Source organism: Mesoplodon mirus (genome assembly GCF_964341445.2).
Source record: "Mesoplodon mirus genome assembly, chromosome: 17".
NCBI classification, from domain to species: domain Eukaryota; kingdom Metazoa; phylum Chordata; class Mammalia; order Artiodactyla; family Ziphiidae; genus Mesoplodon; species Mesoplodon mirus.
In genome coordinates this window covers 53695444-53719177 of record NC_138993.1, presented here as the reverse complement: position 1 = coordinate 53719177, position 23734 = coordinate 53695444, and the positions used below count along the sequence as shown (strand labels likewise).

General features: G+C 43.4%; 1 protein-coding gene across 1 annotated transcript; it reads left to right on the top strand.

Annotated features, from left to right (window-relative positions):
- The first annotated feature begins 17368 nt into the window (after positions 1 to 17368).
- SPRY2 (sprouty RTK signaling antagonist 2) lies at positions 17369 to 22486 on the top strand. The gene is made up of 2 exons (XM_082602224.1): positions 17369 to 17785; positions 20705 to 22486. The coding sequence occupies exon 2, from the start codon at positions 20756 to 20758 to the stop codon at positions 21701 to 21703; it is 948 nt and encodes a 315-aa protein (XP_082458350.1). The 5' UTR covers positions 17369 to 17785; positions 20705 to 20755; the 3' UTR covers positions 21704 to 22486.
- The last annotated feature ends 1248 nt before the right edge of the window (positions 22487 to 23734 follow it).

Below are 23734 nucleotides of genomic sequence, written 5' to 3'. Positions count from 1 at the left end.
TCAGTTTTGCTTACTAATGTGAAAATGTTCAAATAGCCAACTACTAGATCCCATTATTGAGAGTTAGTTATGTATGATTAATCCCCACTCAAAAATTCCCAATAAATTAAGAATAGTTGTGTTTTACATCCTAGCTTATGATATGAAAAAGGATAAATTCATTTTTAGAAAGGGTTCTAATGATCTAGCCCAACTTCAGTATCACTATTAAATGTCAGGAGAGAACCCATTTTCACAAACTGCTTTGACACTCGCTGTCAATCAGGGATAAAATGTGTATGTGGAAATGGTGTTTAAAGATCAAAGACTCAGCATAATTTTCGTTGTTATCTTTTCATCCTCCCAAGTTGGCCCGTTAATTCCTGTAGGGAAACCAGCAGAGGGAGCACCAACCATTGCTTTTTTGTATGCGTGCTCTAAAAACAAAAGGGACTGTCCTTTCTTTACGGATTTTTAGACATTTTACCAAGATTGGCAAAAACCTTGTAAAATACAAATTATATTTATGACTACTAAATTTCCTCTTTAAGTGTTTATATTAAATCAGTATTGAAACATTTTATTTATTAATGTTTTAATTAAGAAAATAATACATATTTGTTGTACAAAGTGAAACAAATCAGGAAAAAAGTTTAAAAAGTTAATAAGCTCCTGCCTCCCCTTCAGATCCTGTGTATTATAAACAGACTGGTATGTAACTTTTCATATCCTTCTTATTAAAACAAGTAAAATATACATACTCACAAATTATATTTTAATATATATTATATATTTATGTATATATTTTTATATATGTATATATTTATATATATATATCCCCCACGTAATAGTTTTTTACTTGCTTTTTTTTTAATGGGGGGAGTCACACTAAAAAAGCCTATCAATAGGTAGCAAAATAGCATGAAACATCCATGAATATACAATGGATTCAATAAGAAATATCAAATAAACACAATGTCAGGCCATATAAAAACCATGTATGTACAAAAGATCAAAAGCATATACCACCAAAATGATACTGCTGCCTTTTGAATGAAAAATCTAAACACATATGAACGGATCTGTGGATCTGGAAAATCAAATAAGCAAGCCAGAATATACAACACCCTTCTTAAAATGCCACAAGGAATACTATGTGAATTAATATCTTGTTTGTAATTTATATTACCAAGGTCTTCACAAAATAAAACAACAGCAATAAAACTCAACGACGAAAGGTTTTTAAAAAGTGAAATGTATTAAAATGCACTGTTTACAATTCACGATATTTCATACTCTAATTGAAGTAGGAGATGAAATCCCTTTCCACTCAAAGCTACACTCTATTCAGTTGTATAATTTAGTGAAAAAGGAAAAGGATGTAGCCACAGCTGTGGCCAGAAGAGGCCCTCCATCCTATCCCATTGAGAGAATCCCTGAATTTCACTATACGTTCCAACCCTTTCCAACCCCATCTCTTCACAAAAAGAACCTCTAAATAAGTGGTCCCAGGCGCCAGAGACCCAGCGTGCCAGCTGGTAACTGTCCCTGAAGTCCCATATATTTGTAAAAGCTTCCATAGCCCTTACTGTCACTCCCCACCCAGTCAACTCAGAAGGCCCTCCTTGTGTTTCCGGTGCCTCCGCTCACCCACAGCGGACAAAGCCTTTTAGAGGTATTCTTCAGCTTTGCTAATTTCTACACACCTTGATCTCACAGCATGTTGCTATGAAGGAAACATTGCAGGGCTAGAGGGAAAGGGAGAAAGAGACAGACAAGAAGGGCGGCCGGGGGGGGGGGGGGCGGGGAGACAGGAAGAGGGAGGGAGGGAGAGAGGGAGAGAGGAAAGGAGCAAAAGAAAAGGATGAGGAAAAAACTGACGTGAGTAGGAGGGAAAATGCCCTACCTACAGGATTGGAGAATGAATTGTTTCTAGGAGTAATTAACCAGCTGTGGTATCCTTTCCATCTCTCTCCCAGAAGCAGAAAAAGGTCATTTTATCTGATTTCTTTTTCCTTTTGCTAGCGGCTTCAAGCATTTAGAAAATCCTTCAACAACCATACCTTCCTGATAAAATAAGAGAACACTGCATACTGATCCTCATTTGATAGAAGAGGAAAAAGTGAGGAATGGGGAGGTCCAAAGCCTGGCTCAATGTCACAGGAAAGGCAGTTGCAAAATGAGGATAAGACCCAGGGTTCTTGACTCCAGCCCTTGACTTTATCCACAAAGTCAACACAAACAGTCTAGATGTGTTATCTCGCCCCCTTCTGTCTCAAAAGCTGAGTGACAAAGAGTGCTTAGTGTGATACTGAGTGTAAATGACAGCACAGGAAGTCCATTCTCAGGGCAAGCTGTGAGACTGGCAGCTGAACAGGAGGACAGAAAGCAAGTCTGTACAGAGCACTTTCAGTCTACACCCACCATCTCACCTGCCCCTACTGTGGCCAGAGTCCACAGGCCCACGGGGAGGAGTTGTGAGGCTGCGGGAGGGTACCAGAAGGTTCAAAGTCCACTTAACTCATCAATTCCTGAGCTCCTCTGAGGGAGACAAAAGGCTGTGCCTTAATAAGAAATGAGTCATGTACAGAACTGAGTATTTTACATTATTTTAAATATAATATTTATACTCTAATTCACTTATGAATGATATTATACAATCATTTATGAACCCTACATATAAATAACTGTGCAAATCCTCAAATTTTCTGACATGGTACTAACCTCAGGATTCAACTCTTTGAAACGTGTTAATACAGTTCTCCAGGAATTCCATCCAGTCACGTATCACATGTTCGAAGCTTAAATGCTGAAAGTAAAGAAATGTTACATCAAAGCAGGTTCGGTATGAATATCAGCCATATATGGAAGAAACATTTACAGGGAAACCACACCCACTGCTAAATTCACACTCGTATCAGCCAAGACATTTGTATACATACAAAGTGTGTAAGTTTAATCGTGTAGCACAAAGATGGGTTTATTTGTGCTATTATGGCACTGTCATTTATTGCAAAAATCAAGGAAAAGAAATGAAAAAGGAAAAGAATAGAAGTAGAAAAGAAGCCTACAATGAACTAAGTCTACTACAAATTGAATTTCATTTTTATCTTCCTGTAAACATATCTTTCATTACAAGTGTTTTATTACAAATAATCTCTTCAACAAAATAAATAAAAATAAGTTTATTAAAGGACCAAATCCCAAAGTATAATTTATAATTTCTCATTTAATGCTAAATTATAATTGTCTTTATTTATTAAATAGTAGTAAAAATATCCTGTAAAATAGATGTTTTACATAATCTTAATATCTAATCCTAACATTATTGTTTAATTATATTTAAATTGATTGACATAGACCTAGTGCATTAAAATCTGACAGATTCTCAAATACATTTCTTTTTTAATTCTAAATGTCCACAAGTTGTGAAAAGCTAATCTCTAAGGTACACAATGATAGATCATAAAATATTTTCGTTTGGAATGGATTTCTATTTGAAATATCAAGCATCTATAAAATAAACAGTAATCATCACAGAAGGGAATTGTTTTATGTTAATCATTTATACTTATATTTATACTTAATTATTGCTAAGGTCAGTCAGAGATTGGCAGATTTTTCCAAAATCTGAAGGGCAAACATATTCAAGGAGGGAAAGACACACACACAAAGAAAACACAAAAACAGGCACAGAGAGTCACAAAAAGACCAAAAACGCTCAAAATGTACTTTCTTAAAATAGCAGACTACTTCAGTTATGACATATGCACTAGCTTGGGGTTCTTAAATCAGCAGACTGAAGAAAAACTGCCTTGTCATCAGAACTCCAAAATATATGGATCCCACGAGAAACAGATATGTGGAGCTATAGGTCTAAATCCAAACTCTCTCTGTAGAAGAAAACAAATTTTAGTTGTACAATAAGTTGAGCGTCTTGACCAACACATTAGAAATTGCCAAAGATATTCTAAGGACAAGATACTAAACTCATTTTCCTTTCAAAAGGGAGGAAAGCACAGATAAGGGACACTCACGGCAGCAAACAGAATGCAAAAATGAAAAGCCAAAATAAAAAAAGACCTATGAAAGCATAACATTAAAAAGAGAAGTGTTTAGCTGTTAAATCATCCAAATTGCTTTGCCAAATTTTGACATGCTTGATTTCCTGTAGTAAAAATCTTTTTTTTTTTGTCTTTGAAAAAAAAAAAAAGGGAGGAAAAATAACCAGCTGTTCCTTGTATAGTTCAGGAAACAAGTTTGATTTATTACTTGAAGGTTATTTTTGAATGAGCTGCTTGTGGCAGCCAGAGTGCAAGAAAAGTCACTGAGGCCTGTCCACTTGAAGGGCTCAAACTGTTTCCTGAACAGTCCTTCACTCTGCACCTCCGATGGCTATTATTGACAACGTGTGACTGGGGCCTTCCAGGATTTTAAAACAGCGGGGGTCCCGGACAAACAATCAGCCTGTCAATTACCTTTTCCCCTGTGGTGAAAAAGGGGCCCAGGACAATGCAACTTCCCAGCGGGGAGTCGTGCAGCTCCCAGTCTGTAACCCACTCCTGCACGGTTCAGCATTCAATGCCCAGTAAATGGTCAGTGCCTTCACTTTTGTCTGTGCGTGTCAGTTCCAACCAGCATTACTGCAAGGTAGATGTCTCCATGGAAGGGTTCTTAAGTTCTTGCAAGGGCAAAATTGACTCTGTACATTGTCACCTCTGGTCTTCTCGGACTTTTTTTTTTTTTCCCTAAGATCCAAAGGGACACAAAGAGCACCCCCCAGCCCCACTCTGTAGGCTTGTCCCCTGGGAGCGCCCAACCTTCTCTACCTAGATTGTTGCTTAAAAAACTTCCTGTGGGCATTGATGACTCTCTGTGAGGACTGTCCGTCATCCCACCCCTTTGTCCGGCAGTCACTTCCATTCGAATTTGACTGACTGAGGAAGCCTGAGTTATTTGTAAAGAACAACAAGGCTTTTCATTCATAATTTTAGTAGGGGGACAGGGTGCTAATGACTGAGCTTGAATAACTCGGGAATGTGGTATTCAAGGCAGGAAGAAGCCCAACCGACTGCCAAACTAGGGAAGGAGAGGATGTAGGTGAAAAGTGCCTGGGTAAAAAGGCAAACAATGGCGGAGGATCACACATGTATACAAGTACAAGTCGAGGTTTTCAAAGGTGAGACAATCCAAAAGATGGAAGCAGGAAGGAGGGCAGGGAAAGTCTAACAGGATTTCATTAGCTTTAGTGTCAAGTTACATGACAGAGTTTACAGAATCCGAAACCCATAGTGTCTGCAGAGGAAGTGATCTTTTCTTCCACTGCTGGTTCTCCTCCAAAAATTAAAAAAATAGTTAAAAAAAAAAAAAAGTAAAACTGGTTTTCACTCTCTTTTGGTACCTTCCATATGTTCAGACAGAGAGTTTGTTTTGCAGGGGTACTCAGCTTGGTAATCCAGTCTGGGTTCCAAAGAGCTTGCCTACTTTCAGGCTCTCTAGTCAATTTTCTGTGCATGCAGCATAAATACAATAAATAATAATGTTATATACCTGCTGCTTCCAAGGAGGAGAAATTGTACAAATATCAATTTCTGGTTTAACGTAACTGTATAGCTAAGTATTATGAGTTTTCTTTTTCTTGCTAAAATAATACAATGGTGGTTTGGCTTTTTTAAATTAAGAAATTAAAAGTATCATATTGAATTTTTTTAAATTTTTAAATTTTATTTTTTTGGCTGCTTGGGGTCTTCAATGCTGCACGTGGGCTTTCTCTAGTTGCGGTGAGCGGGGACTACTCTTCGTTGCAGTGTGCGTGCTTCTCACTGCAGTGGCTTCTCTTGTTGTGGAGCACGGGCTCTAGGCGCACAGGCTTCAGTAGTTGTGGCGCGTGGACTCAGTAGTTGTGGCTCTCGGGCTCTAGAGCACAGGCTCAGTAGTTGTGGTGCACGGGCTTAGTTGCTCCACGGCTTGTGGGATCTTCCCGGACTAGGGCTCAAACCCATGTCCCATGCATTGGCAGGCAGATTCTTAACCACTGCGCCACCAGAGAAGTTCCCAAAAGTATCATACTGAATTTCTAATGCATGATTTTATACATTAGATATAGAAAATAATCCAAAATAACAGAGTTGCACATTTTAATCTAATGCAAAACCAAGTAATTCTATAAGTGAAGAATGTTTCAATCGTTATTAGAAAATGTTTACTATGTCTCTTTTGTTAAAGCAAGTCAAATAAAGGTTAAAGTGAAGAATAACAAATGCTGATTTACTTAGAGATCAGCAAAAATAAATTGTCAGGTAGTAGGACTCTAGCTCCGCCTCCATTGAGTCTATTAGGACAGGGGTCCCCAACCCCGGGGCCAGGACCCATACCGCTCCTCAGCCTGTTAGGAACCGTGCCGCACAGCACGAGGTGAGCGGTGGGCAAGTGAGCAAAGCTTCATCTGACGCTCCCCATCGCTCCCCCTCGCTGGCATTACCGCCTGAACCATCCGCTGCCCCCGGCCCCTCACCCGTGGAAAAATTGTCTTCCACGAAACTGGTGTCTGGTGCCAAAAATGTTGGAGACTACTGTATTAGGACTAGCGGTCTGAGGGAGTTCTAGGGCTACTGAGGTCCAAGATCAAAGTTCAGACTCTGGGCTGGATGCTGACTTAGCTCTAAGTTCCTAAGTCATAAACTGACCTAGCAAACGTTCTTGAAGACTGAGGCACTAACTACAATCCCTATGTGGTTAAAATCCATTATCTTATTATCAGTCTGACAACCATCCTGCTCTGACCAATGAGGAAATTGAGGTGTGGAGACCCTCCAGTACTTTCCATCTGTTTCCACCTGAGTAGGCAACAAAGGCAAAGGATGATGAACACACTCTGGAGCATTCCAAAACTAACCTAAAGTAGACTTCAGGGGGATTTCATCATCATCATCATTTTGGGCTTGGGTTTTAAGAATGTACATGAATCTAAATAAAGTTAGGTGGACCAGGTTTATCCTGTGGCTTCCTATGCCCCTGCTATATCCCCACAAATCCCTAGTTGCTTTTTCTTTTCCAGCTTTATTGAGGTACAGTTGACAACTAAAAATGTAATATATTTAAAAGTGTACAGCATAATAATTTGATATACATATATACCATGAAATGATTTCCACAACCAAGTTAATTAACAATCTATCACCTCACATAGTTACTTTGTGTGTGTGCATGTGAGAATGCTTTAGGTCTACTCTCTAGCAAATTTCAAGTATACAATACAGTATTATAAACTATAGCCACCATGCTGGACATTAAATCCTCAGAATCCTTATTCATTCTATAACTGCAAGTTTATACACTTTGACCAACCTCTCCCCATTTCCACCAGCCTCTGGCAACCACCATTCTACTCTCTGTTTCTATGAGTTCAAATCCTTAAGTTTTTGAGAGCAGGATTAAATAATTTGCCCCAACATTTAGAACTAATGATTGATTGAGAGTTCAATCACACTCTGGTGATTCTTGATTCAAAACTTAGACCCCAGGTCCATGAATGACAGATGGCCATGACTGGCTTGGTCCAAGCCCAGGACATTTAAATCATGAAGTAGTGTATGATGTTTTTCACCCCAGACCTCCCTGCCAGCTGCCTCAATCCTCTCTTGAGGTGACATTGTTAATAACTGGATCTCTGGGATACAAAAAAAAAAACAACAACAACAAAAACAAAGAACAAAATAAAACAAAACAAAACCCCTTGATTTCAGCATTTGGTGATTTCTGTGTTGTAAATAAACTCACCATGACTGATTTTCAAACCTAATGTCACTAAATGTGGAGATGAGAAGAGATACCCATAATCAGCTCTTGCATGCAAGCGTGAGCCTGTTCTAGCATTTTCATCTACCCATGCTGTGTTTAGTGTCTACTGCATTTTCTATTCTTGTTCTCAGTGAGCTATGAATCTCTATTATGGTTTCATTATAATAATATAATGACTTTCATTTAAAGAAGAGTTATTACAAGTCAGACTTCTTCTAAAACTCCACATGCATTATTCATTTAACCCTCATGATGATGCTTGGACATAGAAAATAATTTTATCCCCACTTTATGGGTGAAGAAACTAAGGCAGTGGGCGACCGAGAAATTTATAAAAGGCCCCCTCTCAGACCAACCTAAAATGGACTCTATGTGAAGGATCTTGTCATCTAATTTTTTAAAAATCTCCCAAGTAATGCTAATGTATGGCCAGGGTTGAGAACCATTGATCTAGAAAATAAAGCAAGAACCCTTGCTATTTGAAAAAAAATACAACTTTCCAATTGAATGAGGTTAACTGTATGTCAGATCTTGGATAAAGCTCAATTCATAATTCTACTCAGCTCTGTAGACACGCATCGTACATTAAAAAACCTTTGTGGAGGGACTTCTCTGGTGGTGCAGTGGTTAAGAATCTGCCTGCCAATGCAGGGGACACAGGTTTGAGCCCTGTTCTGGGAAGATCCCACATGCCGCCGAGCAACTAAGCCTGTGCGCCACAACTACTGAGCCTGCTCTGTAGAGCCCGCAAGCCACAACTGCTGAGCCGTGCTCCACAAATGCTGAAGCCTGCGCACTTAGAGCCCACGCTCCACAACAAGAGAAGCCACCTCAATAAGAAGCCTGCACAATGCAACGAAGAGAAGCCCCCGCTCACTGCAACTAGAGAAAGCCCGCGTGCAGCAACAAAGACCAAATGCAGCAAAAATAAAAATAAGTCAATTAATTAATTAATTTTAAAAAAAACCTTTGTGGAGATCAAATAAGAATGTGGGTCGGGCTTCCCTGGTGGCACAGTGGTTGAGCGTCTGCCTGCCGATGCAGGGGACACGGGTTCGCGCCCCGGTCCGGGAGGATCCCACATGCCGCGGAGCGGCTTCGCCACGGAGCCTGAGCCATGGCCACTGAGCCTGAGTCATGGCCGCTGGGCCTGCGCGTCTGGAGCCTGTGCTCCGCAACGGGAGAGGCCACAGCAGTGAGAGGCCCGCATACCGCAAAAAAAAAAAAAAAAAAAAAAAAAAAAAAGAATGTGGGTCATCTTTAGGACGTGATAGAGTTTTTCTAAAAAAATATTCTAGGTATATATATAATATCATATAAATAATATAAAATATAATATATATAATATAAAAATATTCTAGGTATATATTCAGAGAGTTTTAGCTCCTTAATAAACCACTCAAAATGTACTGCCAAAATGGGAGAATGATAGACCTGTACACTGAGGCCCAAAGACAGCTAACAACTGGCCCACTGCCCTGCTCAGAGGCTGCCTCCTCTGGGATCCTCCTTAACTCTGCTGAGCCAACAAACCCTCAAGCACCAATGGCAGCCAGTTGAAAACTGACTTAGTAGATGCCCTTGAATGGCTTTCCAGTATTTTCATGGCTATTTGTCTCACCTGCCATTTAGACTGTCAGCTCCTTGCAGCCAGAAACTAGCTAGTTCTCATCTCAAACCCTTGAGCAAAGTGATAGAACAGTGGCTCCCAGGCCAAGGCCATGAAGAGAGGAATTCTGCCCCCAGAAGGCCATGCTATGTTGATATTCAATAAGAAAGAGTGGTTGACATTTGTTTCCCCAGAATGCTGGAGAATAGGATTTGTTATACAGTTCAAGACTCTAAATACTATTATCCTGAGTCATTGCACATTCACCTTCACAGGATCATAATAACCTGAAGAATTTAGAACAATGGAACGTCATAGCCTTACAGTGTACAGCAAATACCTCTGCCACACACCATTTAATGTAAGTGAATGTGCATCTTCTTCCTAACAGGGGATAGAGCTTTAACACCATTTCAGACACAGGGCTCCATCCCCAAAATATACACTTAAAAATTCAGTGTTGGTAAGAGCCCAAATGTCGAAGCCACTCTCAAATAAGAAGGAACTCACATTTCTCAAGCCTCTAGATTTCCAGAACAAGTAATTCAATGAGGAGACATTCCAGTCAGAAACAACCACATCAGCTAAATAAGTCCCATCTTCCCTAAAGTTCTCTACCTACTTTGAGAAGGTCACTTGAAAGCAAAAATCAGTGTAAGGTTAAGGTTTCTTTGAAATACTATTAATACTTGAATATAGCTAATAACAGTCAAAACGTGTTCTAAATCTCTATTTTTATTTATTTATTTATTTATTTATTTTGTGGTACACGGGCCTCTCACTGTTGTGGCCTCTCCCGTTGCGGTGCACAGGCTCCGGATGTGCAGACTCAGCGGCCATGGCTCAAGGGCCCAGCCGCTCCGTGGCATGTGGGATCTTCCCAGACCGGGGCACGAACCCATGTCCCCTGTGTCGACAGGTGGACTCTCAACTACTGCGCCACCAGGGAAGCCCTAAATCTCTATTTTTATCCCTACATAAGCACAAACAAATAAGATACATAAATCAAATTGTGCTTACTATGTAATTTTAAAACTTTTTGAAAATATGGAGGCAAAACCATATTTAAATATTCATTTACCGTATTCATTTACCAAATAAACTACCAAGCCCAATTTAACTGAAATTATCACTGCTACTTATTGAGAGCTTCCCATAGGCTAGCCTTCATGGATACTTCATATCATCCAATCCTAACAGCAACTCTTTTACAGCTGGGCACTAAGGTTAATTGCCTGACTCATTCATTCATCTTACTTTAAAATGTTTGAGTTACTTATACGTGCCAGACCCTTCAGTGCTGGGGGTAAAATGGCAGGCAACGCCCGACTTGGATTCCAGCCCTCATGGAGCGTAGAATACAGCGAAGGAGACAGTTAATAAATGATCACTCAATTATATGTATGTTTGCAGCAGAGAAGGTCAGGAGAGGAACAAGGGAGGTTTGACCTAGTCAAAGGGTCAGAAACAAGGTTTCCTGAGAAAAAGACAACAGAGATTTGAAAGATAAGTAGGAGTTAACACAGCAAAAGGCCAGAAAAGTGAAAGGGGAGATTGCATATACAGAGGTAATAGTCACAGCAGCAAGGCAGAAAGCAGGGGGTGTGCAGTAACAGGAGGCTGGGAAGGAAAAGGGGCTGGACTGTAGGACCAGGAAGTTGGATTAAGGACTTGGATCTTTAACCCAGGAATAATGAAAAGCCGGGAGAGGGGGTTTGAGCATCAGGGCAGCCCGATCAGATTGGCCCCAAATGACCTAGCCTGAACCTAATTCCAGATTTCTTAAACTCCCAACGTCTCTGGAACCTATTATGACATTTAACAGTTTAACCTTCAGTATCATTTTTTTTAGGAATGACGGCTAAAAAAAAAAAAATTATTAGATCTAATTTTGCCCGTGCATGATTTTAACATCTTTTAGGGTATAATGTAAGTATGTTGCTGTACTGTGAACAGGGTGTGAAGAATATTTCTCAAAATTGCAAGGGGACTTTCACATAGAACATGAAAGGCAAAAATGGTTCACTATTTGGTGGCTTTCTTGAAGCTATTTTAAAAATGCATTGTTGAAGGTTAGCAAAGTGCTAACTTCTTAATTTGAAACTACAGATTAGTACTTAATTTTAATTATTAATATACTTAGACTTTTGCCAAATGCACTTTTTTCAGTAAAAAATTCATGAGTTTTCTTTTACTTATTCTTTAGCCCCCCATGATCAGCCTTTTTGTTAATTTCTTTATTACACAGTTTGAGAGTAGATGTTCCCTACAGATTTTCTTCCAAACACATAAAGTTTCCATAAAGACTTCTTTTTATTTTAAGATTTCTTTTTAAACTTTATAATATTTACTATTTCAGGGGTTAAAAATCATGGTCTGAACAAACTTATTTCAGTCACTTCCTAATAATTACACAAAACACAGTAGTAATTTCCAGGTTAATGGAATGACTCAAGTTCTGCCATTAAAAAAATCCAAAAACTCTTTATTTGCTTTAAGAAAATTAAGGCAAGGGACTTCCCTGGTGGCGCAGTGGTTAAGAATCGCCTGCCAATGCAGGGAACATGGGTTCAAGCCCTGGTCCAGGAAGATCCCACATGCCGTGGAGCAACTAAGCCCGTGCTTAGAGAGCAGTCTAGAGCCCGTGAGCCACAACTACTGAGCCCGGTGACACAACTACTGAAGCCCACATGCCTAGAGTCTGTGCTCCGCAACAAGAGAAGCCACCGCAGTGAGAAGCCCATGCACCAAAACGAAGAACAGCTCCCGCTTGCTGCAACTAGGGAAAGCCCACACACTACAATGAAGACCCAACACAGTCGAAAATAAATAAATAAATTTATAAAAAAAAGGATGAAAGAAAATTAAGGCAAAAAATATTTACTTATTTTAATTACATTCATTAATTTCATTCATTTATTGGAAAGCACTGAATGGATATCCACTGAATGGATAACGTTTAGAGTGATTTTTTTTAAAGAATAAGATGGTGAAGAACCTTTCTATTTCAGTTCCAGCCCACTAAGTCAAAGGCAGTCCTGATATAGACTCCCTCAGGTCCTTGGAGCAGTTTAGCCTTTTGAAGAGTCACACCCAATACACAGTTTGTATAGAAAAGCTGGTTTATATAACACCACAATATTCTCAAATGATTCACAATTCACTGAAACTTCAAAATACTTCCTGTCCAAAGGAACAGGACAGGAAGAACAAATTGAATCTGCATGCACCCATATTCCATTTACCATATTGAACATTTTTAGACCTGACCTGTTAACTGAGATTATTAATTCAGGGCTGGCTGGCAGCCTGGATTTTATGGCATCTGGATTATAAGAATGGCTGTCATGGAATCTGTTTGACTAAATCTTCCTAAGAGAACAGGATGAACTTCCTATGCCCTTTTGATCACGTGTCCACATAATGGGAAGTATAAAACCCAAACTTCCTATTTATTCAGAGGCTAAAATCTTCCTACTGCTACTAAGCTTGGCCAGTAATATCCAAATACTCATTTCAATTTATGATTTTCACTTTAGCATCTGGGTTAAAAAGATTCCAAAATAAAGGGATCAAATGTTAAAAACAAACAGAATAAAACTAATAAACCTAGGGCTATTTGGGGACAGGCAAAGCAACAATGCTGTGGTCTCACTGATTAGACTTTCTCTGCACACATCAGTCCTACAAAGAAAGAAGCTTGACCGTAAGGTCAAGGGATAAATATATTGGAAATATAATGAGAAAAATCATGTTGGACTGCAGAGAAATTTTGCCTTGTTACAGAAATTCAGTCCACTTCTGACTTTGCATAAATTGTAGTAATAAAGTGCATGGAGCCAGCAGGAAGACTGATTAACCAGTAGAAACCACCAGGTGGATTCAGGTTGAATATAAGATCTCTGAAAAAAAAGCCGAACAACCAGAGCCTCCAGTTTAAGATCAACCCATCAAACCACTTCTCTTACCCAGGGATAACTCCAGATCTTTCCCCCAGTTTAGTTAAGGATAAAAGGACATCACCAAAGAAGGTCAGATGCAGAGATAAGCTGTCCCCAGTCCTCCTAGGGATGTAGATAAGAACTCAAGTGTTCTATTTTGAATTCCTATTGCAGCCACTCCCAGTTCCCTCCAAAAGGTAGCAGCTATAGAATTTGGAGATTCAAAGCAATTCAAAAAAGTAAAATGACTACAGTCCTGGCTGTCAAATCAAAAGGTCATTACTGCAAAGCCGTTTCTTTAACTTAGGAAGGTCCCTCCCAGAGGAGTCCATGCATAAATTGTTTACTAAGGCAATTGGGGTACTAAATTGTTACTCGTGGAAGCAGTATACGCTGTTGGATTCTGGGCCATCTTTAAATACGGATACATGTATAACTCACCTTGGTTATAAAACTAAAAAAAAATTTAAAAAGTAACCAAATGATCAATATTCTCCTTTGTCTCAAAAACGCATCATATCACTGCAAGATATCTCTCTGGTTATCAAACCTGGGCCTGAACCCAGTAAGCCCAAGTGGTTTGGTCAATCTCACAAAGAAACTGGAAATAGAGTTGTTTAAAACTACATTCTCCCATTACTAAGACATAAATCAGAAGCTTAGATGGTTACGTGCAACCTTGAAAATATCTGACTTAACTTGGCCCACAGACCTACTGGTAAAGAAGCATGTCTACAGTGTCTACCAAAGACTGGGGGAGGCAAAATTCACATCAGTTTATACACTGCCTCATTTGAAAAAAAACAAATTGAGGGTAATTATAGTTATAAAATGAAGTAAATCCAAAGAAATGAATACAGAAAATTAAATGAAGGCAGAGATGAGATCCCAAAAGTATGACAACACACAGTCCTGTTCAGTGGCTCAGACTAAGAAGGCATGTTACCTGGTCCCTCCAGAGAACTAAGAGGTGAGTACTGGTGTAGCAGGTGTTTCCAAGGATTGGACATTTTTCAACATCAGGGAACAGGAACACGTGTTCAAACATCAGGGGTGGCTCTCTAGAACCCTCCACAGCACGTTTGAAAATGGGCTTCATTGTGAAGATTTACATAACATCCTTTCAATATTTTAAAGTATCTTCCAAAATTAACCCCAATTATAATTTTGGCATGTAACATGAGAATCAATTTTGGGACACAATAGCTGCACCAAACACTTCATTGTGTGTGCATGCACACGCATACCTAGAAGCATAATTCCCCTTTGGGATGACAACTAAGTAAACTTTGGAGGCACAATATAGTGCTTTATACACCACTTCTGAAAGGTAGTAATAATAAATTAAATAGTAAGGAGTAAATTAGGAAGACTCCAATAGATTCTCATTTTTACCTTGTGCTTAAGTTACAGGTTAAATGTTTTCCCAGCTTGCAAACAGGAGGCTGCTGGGGAAGAAGCAAGATTACATGGGATTCCTTCTAGCTCATGAAAGATAAGTATAAGTTCCTAGATTCTTCTCTATTGATTCAGTAAAAATGGAAGGTACTCTCAGCAGCCGGAGGCTTCTAATTTAAATTCCATTTTATACTTTGAACCAGAACAACGTGTTTTCACAGAGTTCCTGCAGCGCTGGGAGCACAGCCTGGGCACAAGTGTCTCCTAAGAAGCAGCCATCGGGTGCAGGGGTTTGAGGAAGCGAAGAGAAGGCGTTTCATTCACCTGTTCTGCCGGAGACTTGGCCATATTCAGGCAGCGCGTTCCCACCAGCCTTGCACACCCTGGCTTTGGCCCCCAAGTCCGTCCCCTCGGTAAAGCCGGGGTTCTTCTGCACCTGGTACCTCATCTCACATTCAAAAGGAATGTGTCCGAGAAGAGGGTAGGGAAAGCCACCTGCTGTTGCACTTACATAATAAATGTCTTTTTATTCATTGTGAACCAGTCGGCCCAAGGTACATTTTGGAAGGAACCTCCTCCTGCCTTCGTTGAGTCCCGAGAAAGAAAGCCGCCTCAGCCCCGCGCCGGGCGGGCGGGCGCCCCCTTGTGGCCTGACGGGCCGTGAGCGCAGCGGCGCTTGAGTTCACCCGGAGGCTCAAAGGACTCGGGCGTCGGGCGAGCGGCCAGAGCTGGGGGGGGGGCCCAGTCGTCCCGTGTCCTCAGGCCCGGGGACGCCGTGGAGCAGGCGGACGTAGCCCGGTCCACCCTCACCCGAGGGGTGGGGGGACGTAGGCCAGCGCCCGGAAATAACGCATGCCACTTCCCCTGCCACCTCTGGGTCGAAACCTCGAGCGAGGAGAGAGAGCCCTAGAGAAACATGGAGAAGGCAGGGCGAGAGCGCAGCGCGGCCGGGAACGGTCCGGGGACGTTCCAGGACGAGAGCTCGGGAGAAGGCAACGAGTGCCAGGGTAGCTGTGAACGGATGTGGGCTGGAGCTGGACCCGGGAAATCTAGCACCAACCACGTTTTCCTAGCAGTTTCAAGAACTCTAACCCCAGCACGGCGAGATCGCAGGTGCTCTTCGGGAGTTTTGACCGTACTTCTCTGTAAAGTAAAACCATTCTGTAAATCATTAGAATCCAATATTAGGAGTGTGTGGGGAGGGGTGTTAATTTCCCACCGGTGCTCCCACGTGCAAGCACGTTTCTTAGTAAATGAACGGCAGTTAGAGCAGTGCATATGTATGCATTTTCTATCTTTATATATGTATACATATTTTCTTAAAGTGGGAAAACACAGACCACCTTCAAAATGGACAATAGGATCTTCTTGGGAAATGTTCTACGTGACAAGTAGAGTTGGAAATGAAGGGTGACTCTTTTGGTTAAGTGGAGGAGGACATCTGCAGTGAAACGGCGTGCCCCCTCCCATTTCAGAAGCCCGTGATGTCGCCCTTAGTAATCGTTTATGTGTGTATGACTGAATTAACTCATTTTAAAAAGGCCTGTATTGTAGAGTTTCCTTCCGCTGTTGCGTCAAACAAAACAGTAAGAAAGATCTTCAGAAAGCCTCCATCTGTAGCTAACTGCCCCTTTAAAAATAAAATCTAATATTAAACCGAAAAACTACACATCGACACAATCAAAAGCAAATCCCGGCAAGAGCAGAAGGCACTTGAAACTCGAATCTGCATTCCGTTCCTCTCGTACGCAGCTCTGAGGTGGGAGTGGCGGTTTGTGCTGGTGCCTGGTGTATAATCGGGTTAATCCAGTAGACAAAGAATAAACCAATAGCCCTCCCACCTCACTTCCCGCTCCCCTTCCCCTCCCCCTTCTTCTCTCCCCGTCGCCCCCTCGAGGGGGAACGGAAAAGGGGAGAGGTTGGCTTGCAATGGATTCCGAATAAAGTCTCAAAACCTGCAAGTTGTTTTTAATGCGAACACTGCCTGGCCCGGATTAGTTTGAAATGTTCATTCCCTTTTCCTAGTGGCGGGGAGAAAGTTCCCTAAGTCCAGCCGAACTAAGGCTTGTCCTCATGGCCCCTGGGGAAACCTTAAGGTCAGTGTTTCCTTGAAACTAGATAAACTGACCCCGCCGTGCCCAGCCCGGCCCCGCGGGCACCCCGCGTGACGGCGCCCGGGCAGCAGGACCAGCCTAGGGACGCGCGGGGCGGCGCAGTTGCCCTTTTGAATGCCTCCTGCGGCTCGGAGCGCTGGCGGGCGCTGGAGTGTGAGTGAATGTAGCCCCGCGGAGCCAATGAGCTGGGACCGGATGCGATATATCCTCTGGGACAACAACTGCTCTGTTCCGCCTCGGATCCACATGACGCCATTTACTGCTGCCGCGGCCGCCGCAGAGCTGCTCCCTGCCTCCTCCGGAAAGGCGAGGGCGCAAGCCAACGGCGAGCCCCCCCCGTCCGGGCCCCAGACCCTCCTCCTTCTCCTCCTCCTTCTCACCCACCGCCCCCGCCTCGGCCTCGCCGCCGCGCCTCCACAACGCCCAGTCTGCACCGCCGAGAGCTGCGCGCCGCAGCGCGAGCGGAGGAGAGGGGCCGGCGGAGCGCGCAGCGCCCAGGCCCCCGCGCCCGCCCGGCCCGCAGCCCTGCCGCCCCGCGCCCCCGCGCCGCCTCCGCTCGGACGCGGACGCGGCCGCGCGACTTGGCCATCTGGCTTTAGGTTCTCTGTAAGGCCGTTTTCTTTTCTCATTCGCTCATCTGCCAAGAAAGGAGATTCGCCGTTGGCGCTTTGGCCTCCAGTTCATTGAGAAAAAAGAGGAAATACTCCGCGTGCGCTTTTAGAAAGGGGGTCGCCTCCAGCCCCGAACTCCAGAGTGTTCATCGCCTGGGGACTTGGCTCCGGATTTTCCTCTCCTTTTCTCGTCCAGCCGATTGCTCGGAAGTTAGGCTGAAGCAGAGTTTAGAAGCAAGAGGGGAAAAAGTTTGCATCGGGGCTGGATTTATTTGCACATCGCAGGAAGAAGAGAATCCAACGGAGAGGGGTTGGTGCAAAGCCGCGATCACGGTGAGGCGCGTTTGGCTGGCTCTTCCCCTCCTGGCTCCGTGGCCGGCGCGTTGTGGGCAACATGGAGTAGGTGCAGCCGGACCGGGAGTGGGGGCTGTCTCTCCCCCGGCCTCCCTTTCTCTAACCCCGCAGGTTTTCCGTGGGGAACCCGGGAGCTGCCCGCGGGTCTGCCTCGCCTCGGGCTCGGTCTGCCTCGGCGGGGGCTGCAGTGCGCGCCGGGTGCAGTGTCCCCGACCCCACGCGCCCGCGCTCTGGGGGGGTTGGGGTGGCGGACGGCTCGCGGCGAGTCGGGTCCCGGCGGTGCACTGGCCGCGAATTGGGCGCTGAGAGCGGGAGAGGGAGGGAAAACACTTTTGTGTTTTCCAGGTCGCCGTTGCAGGCGCCCGCATTGCTAACCTGTTCCTCTCTGGGGAAGGCACGTCCTGAGAGAGGCTGTCCCGAGGCAGGGGCGCCGGGGTTACCGAGGGAGCGTGGGTCGCTCGCCTCGCGGGGGCAGCTAGACCTCGCGGGTGATAAAAGGACAGGGTGCCGGGTGGAGGGAGCCCCCGCCTCTGCTCGGTGTGAACACAGGCGAGCACGGAGCCGGGTGGGAGCGTCGCCCTGCCTGGCGCCGCGTCTCTGCGGTTCGGAAGTGCAGCTTTCTCTTTTTTCCGTTCGCCGTGGTCGGCTTGGGTCATGCTTTTTTTTATTTTTGGAAGATTGGGCCGACCCAGCACGGGAAGAAAGTCATCAAGCGGTCGCGATCGTTTTCCATTACCTGAAAGTAGGTGGCAAAAGAGGCTAGGGTTTGTTTCCCCCCCCCCCCACTTTTCCTTTGATGGGCTGATCCACTTTTTTTGTTGCTGCTGCTGTTTCTTAATTCGGAATCTTGTGCGTTTTTACAAAGCGGTTTCTGTGTCGGTTTGCCCCACCCTTGCTTGTGCTTAAGTCCTTTCCCCCTAATCCTTAGTCTGATCACACACTGTCCTTAATGGGGGTTTCAAAGCGCTTTCAAAGCGGGGGGCGGGGGGGGCGGGGGCGAGGGAGCGGGGGAAGGAGGGGTGCTGCGAAGGAGGCCAGGGATAAGCAGAAATCACTCTAGTAAACCTCCTTACCCGCAAAGATGCTACTTTGCACTGCAAGCAAATCTGCGCGGAAAGTTTCCAGCTTAGGGATCTGGGTCTTGCACGCCCGGCGTGGGACCCTGGAAAATGTTCTTTCTTTTAAAAGCATTTTTTCTTTGACTTTAAGAAATATATACATGTGTATAGATATATATATATATGTATTTTTTTTAATATATAGGCGTTTGCAGATTGCAGGCAGTGCCCCTTCGGTCAGCGCAGGGTGGAGTCGCCCGGTGTGCATGGGTTAGACCTCGAAGTCCCGGCTCTATGTCTAAGGCAGGGCTTTCTTCCTCGCGGCGTCGGGGCTGGAAACCAGTGCCCCGTGTTCGAGGGCCTTAGCCGGAACGTGCTGCGATGGGCGGTGTGACCTCCGCCTAAGGGTGGAGTGGCTCCCTCTTGGAGCTGGGAGGCAGTTCTCTGGGGTGGGGGAGATTCTATCTGGGAATGAAGAGAGGGGGAAGCGCGCTCTAGCGTTTCAGGGCACGTCCCCTTCCGAGGCGCCCGCGCCCCCCGCCTGTCTGTCCGTCTCGGAATTGTGCGCAGGGGGGGCCAGCTTGGCTTCTGGGCTGCGTCAGTCCTCCCGGAAAAAAGTCCCTTGGGGCTCCGACTGTGTGTCCCACCTGCTGGGGACCGTGTCGGGGCGCAGATAGAGCCGATAAACGGAGTGAAAGCAAAGAGCAGAGCGATCTCGTCTAGCCTCTCTGTTGGAACTGAGATCCGGTCTCCAGCTCTGCCTTTTTCCGAATTGGAAGGCGTGTGTTACCTGCCTGTGTCTCTTTTCTAAAAAGCCAGACTGGATGAAGGTCCACTTTTGCGCGTTTTTAGTCATTGTAGACTTGGTTGGCAAAGGCGGTGGTAGTTTTGAAATTTTACAGAAAGGTGGCAATTTAAGCGGTTACTTGTCAGGGTGATAGATTTGAGATGTGACACTTGCATTTTTAAAACACTTCCTGTTACCGCCAATCAGTTTATGTCCTCAATTATTAGGTTCTTGGAAATGGGCAAAGTAGTTAAGATTTTGGCAGAATTTACAATGTTCTCCTAGGCTCTCAGGTTGTACAATATGTGATTCTCAAGTTGTTGGGAAGTTGAAAGTAAGTTCCTGTCTTTTTGTTGCTCCTGGTGTAAGTTTGCTTTATTGTAGTCCTGGCACCTGACAGGATTTGAATTGGTGTGTTTTTCATTCTATAACTTTGTGCTACTGTGTAGTTAATGATAATTCATGATGGTTGTATAAAATGTATAACTATTCCTGGGGGGGGGTATTTACTTTTTTGCATGTCAGATTCATCCTGTGAGGTTTTATAAAGTTACAGAATAGTTCAAGGTATTTGATGTAAAAGCAGACTTAATTAAGAACCAAGAATTTCTAGGCTGTATTTATTGATGTTTAAGGCAAAAATGACCATGATAAGTTGAAACCTGTTTCAGAATCTGAAAAGGTATTCAACTTTTGAAAATGTCAGTATCAATGTTATATTCCAACACTACTTTCCCACAGTGTTTTACATGGAACCTGAACCTTGCAGATTTTATGCTTATTTGAGTAAGGAATTGTTACTTACGCGATTGAAACAAAGATCGGCTTGGTGTCACCACACATCACAGGATTAAAGAATTGTTGATGCACAGCCATAATTTTTACTTTTTGGTACAGGCGTGGATCAGATGGCTGTCCGAATACCCTCCACAGCAACTCCGCTTCGAAGCCTGTTTCTCTAGGGGAAGTGGGGAGTGAAGAGTTAACTCAAGGGGGTGGAGAGTGGGAAGTATCCTGGAGTGTAAACCGTCTCCTTCCTCTTGGTTTCCGCAGGAATTCAGATGTGTTCTAAGCCTGCAGGGGTGAGCACACTTCCAAGACCTGATGGAGGCCAGAGCTCAGAGTGGCAGCGGATCGCAGCCCTTGCTGCAGGCACCCCGTGACGGTGGCAGGCAGCGCGGGGAGCCCGACCCCAGAGACGCCCTCGCCCAGCAGGTACACGTGCTGTCTCTGGATCAGATCAGAGCCATCCGAAACACCAATGAGTACACAGAGGGACCTACCGTGGTCCCCAGACCGGGGCTCAAGCCTGCACCTCGCCCCTCTGCTCAGCACAAACACGAGAGACTCCACGGTCTGCCTGAGCACCGCCAGCCCCCCAGGCCCCAGCACTCACAGGCCCACGCTTCTGCGAGGGCCACTCTGTCCAGGTCCGTCAGCACAGTCAGCTCGGGGTCTCGCAGCAGTACGAGGACAAGTACCAGCAGCATCTCCTCTGAACAGAGGCTCTTGGGATCATCCTTCTCCTCGGGGCCTGTTGCTGATGGGATAATCCGGGTGCAGCCCAAATCAGAGCTCCAGCCAGGTGAGCTTAAGCCGCTGAGCAAGGAGGATTTGGGGCTGCACGCCTACAGGTGTGAGGACTGCGGCAAGTGCAAATGTAAGGAGTGCACCTACCCAAGGCCTCTGCCATCGGACTGGATCTGCCACGAGCAGTGCCTTTGCTCGGCCCAGAACGTGATCGACTACGGGACCTGCGTGTGCTGTGTGAAAGGCCTCTTCTATCACTGTTCTAACGATGACGAGGACAACTGTGCCGACAACCCGTGTTCCTGCAGCCAGTCTCACTGTTGTACACGGTGGTCGGCCATGGGCGTCATGTCCCTCTTTTTGCCTTGTTTATGGTGTTACCTTCCAGCCAAGGGTTGCCTTAAATTGTGCCAGGGGTGTTATGACCGGGTGAACAGGCCTGGATGCCGTTGTAAAAATTCAAACACAGTCTGCTGCAAAGTTCCCACTGTCCCACCCAGGAACTTTGAAAAACCAACATAGCATCATTAATCAGGAATATTGCTGTGATAAGGATTGTTCCCTTTTTTTTTTTTTTAACACACACATATGCAACCAACTAAACAGTTAGAAATCTTGGCACTGTTGATAGAGGGTTGGGATATCCTTTGCTGTTTGCAGTGAAATGCTTTTTGTCCATGTGCCATTTTAACTGATACGCGTGTTAGAATTCAGCTAATGGAGCTCAGAGTATGTGATGCAGATCTTGGCAATGTTGCATAAGCTAAAGCAACAGACACTCCTAGGCAAAGTTTTTGTTTGTGAATAGTACCTGCAAAATTTGTAAATTAGCAAATGACTTTTTCCCCCATTGTTTTCTCCAGAGATAATGTGCTATATTTTTGTATATACAATAATATTTGCAACTGTGAAAAACAAGTTGTGCCATACTATATGGCACAGTCACAAAATATTATACTAATATGTTGTACATTCGGAAGAATGTGAATCAATCAGTATGTTTTTAGATTGTATTTTGCCTTACAGAAAGCCTTTATTGTAAGACTCTGATTTCCCTTTGGACTTCATGTATATTGTACAGTTACAGTAAAATTCTACCTTTATTTTCTAATTTTTTCAACATATTGTTTAGTGTAAAGAATATTTATTTGAAGTTTTATTATTTTATAAAGAAGAATATTTATTTTAAGAGGCATCTTACAAATTTTGCCCCTTTTATGAGGATGGGATAGTTGCTGCAAATGAGGGGTTACAGATGCATATGTTCAATATAAAATAGAAAATATATTAACGTTTGAAATTAAACTGAGCTGGATTGTCTTATTTTACCTTTTCTTTTGTTTTTTGAAGTGAAAAAGAAACCATTTTATGTCAAGGATAGCATTTCAGTGAAATCGTTTCACTTATCTATGAGATTATCTTATGGTTGCTGCTTTAAAGTAGAGTGGAGATTTGGTGATTTTCAGAGATAACTCTAGCCGTCAGGAGAGAAATAGCTGAGCACCTGACTCACTTAATAGTATTAATCATATGAGGGCTCATTTTTGGCTCCTGTTGTTTTACTGATTTGCAGACTAGCCTTTGTTTTGCAGGTTTAAAAAAAAAAGTCTTAACTTACTCATTCAGGAGACTTCCCTAAAAGATGAACCATTAGACTTTTTCTTTATATACAGTATTAAGAATGAATGTCATAAGGCTAATTCAAGACCAGAGAAATGAGTTCATTTCAATAAATATTTATTGACTGTCCTCTGTGTGTCAGGCATGCAGTATACTCAGATCAATGCTTATAACTGAGGCAAAAATGTTTTCTTGACTTAGCAGATCATGGCTCTGTTTTTTCTAGTCTCTTTGGTTTTAGACTCTTAAGTTTATCACCATGATACCAAGTTCCTTAATGTTAGAAAAGACATGGAAAACATAACTTGTTTTGGTTCAGGCACTTGGTATCATGAAATTTCATCCTGTATTGGCCTAATAATTCAAGCACAAGCAGGCCAACTTGAGAGGCCCTGTTGTATTTATTTAATCAAATTATCCAGAAAATTGTTAAATTTTACACTGGGAAAAGATGCAGTATGGCAAAAAAAGTCAGTGTTTGCGGTTATCTTCTGGACGCAAACACACAGCAAGCTGCTAAAAGCCCATCTTGACAAATATTGGGTTTTCTTACTTGTAATAAGTCACTTGATTAATTAGTCACTTTGTGGCTGATTTTTTTTTTTTCCCAAAGCACCTTTTGCTGCCAAGAATCACCGGAAGTCTAGGAAATGATTTACCTGACATTATTGTTTAATCTCTCGTTTCCTGTTCTAAGGCTCCTTCTCTTAGGTTAAGAGGTCTTAGTACAGGCTGTCTTCTGTTTTGTTTTTTGAAACTGGCTTTCAAGAAACTATATAGCCTCCTAAACCAAGACATTGCTATAAGGACCTTCAGTTTCCTCTAAGCTTTCTCCAAAAAAAAAAACAAACAAACAAACACAAGGGTAAATTAATTTAGAAATTATTTACTCTTAAGTTTCTACTCTGGGATACTGAATGTTGCAATTCTAAT

Excerpts from the sequence above, each read along its gene's own strand:
- SPRY2 (XM_082602224.1), top strand. The coding sequence starts at position 20,756 with ATGGAGGCCAGAGCTCAGAGTGGCAGCGGATCGCAGCCCTTGCTGCAG.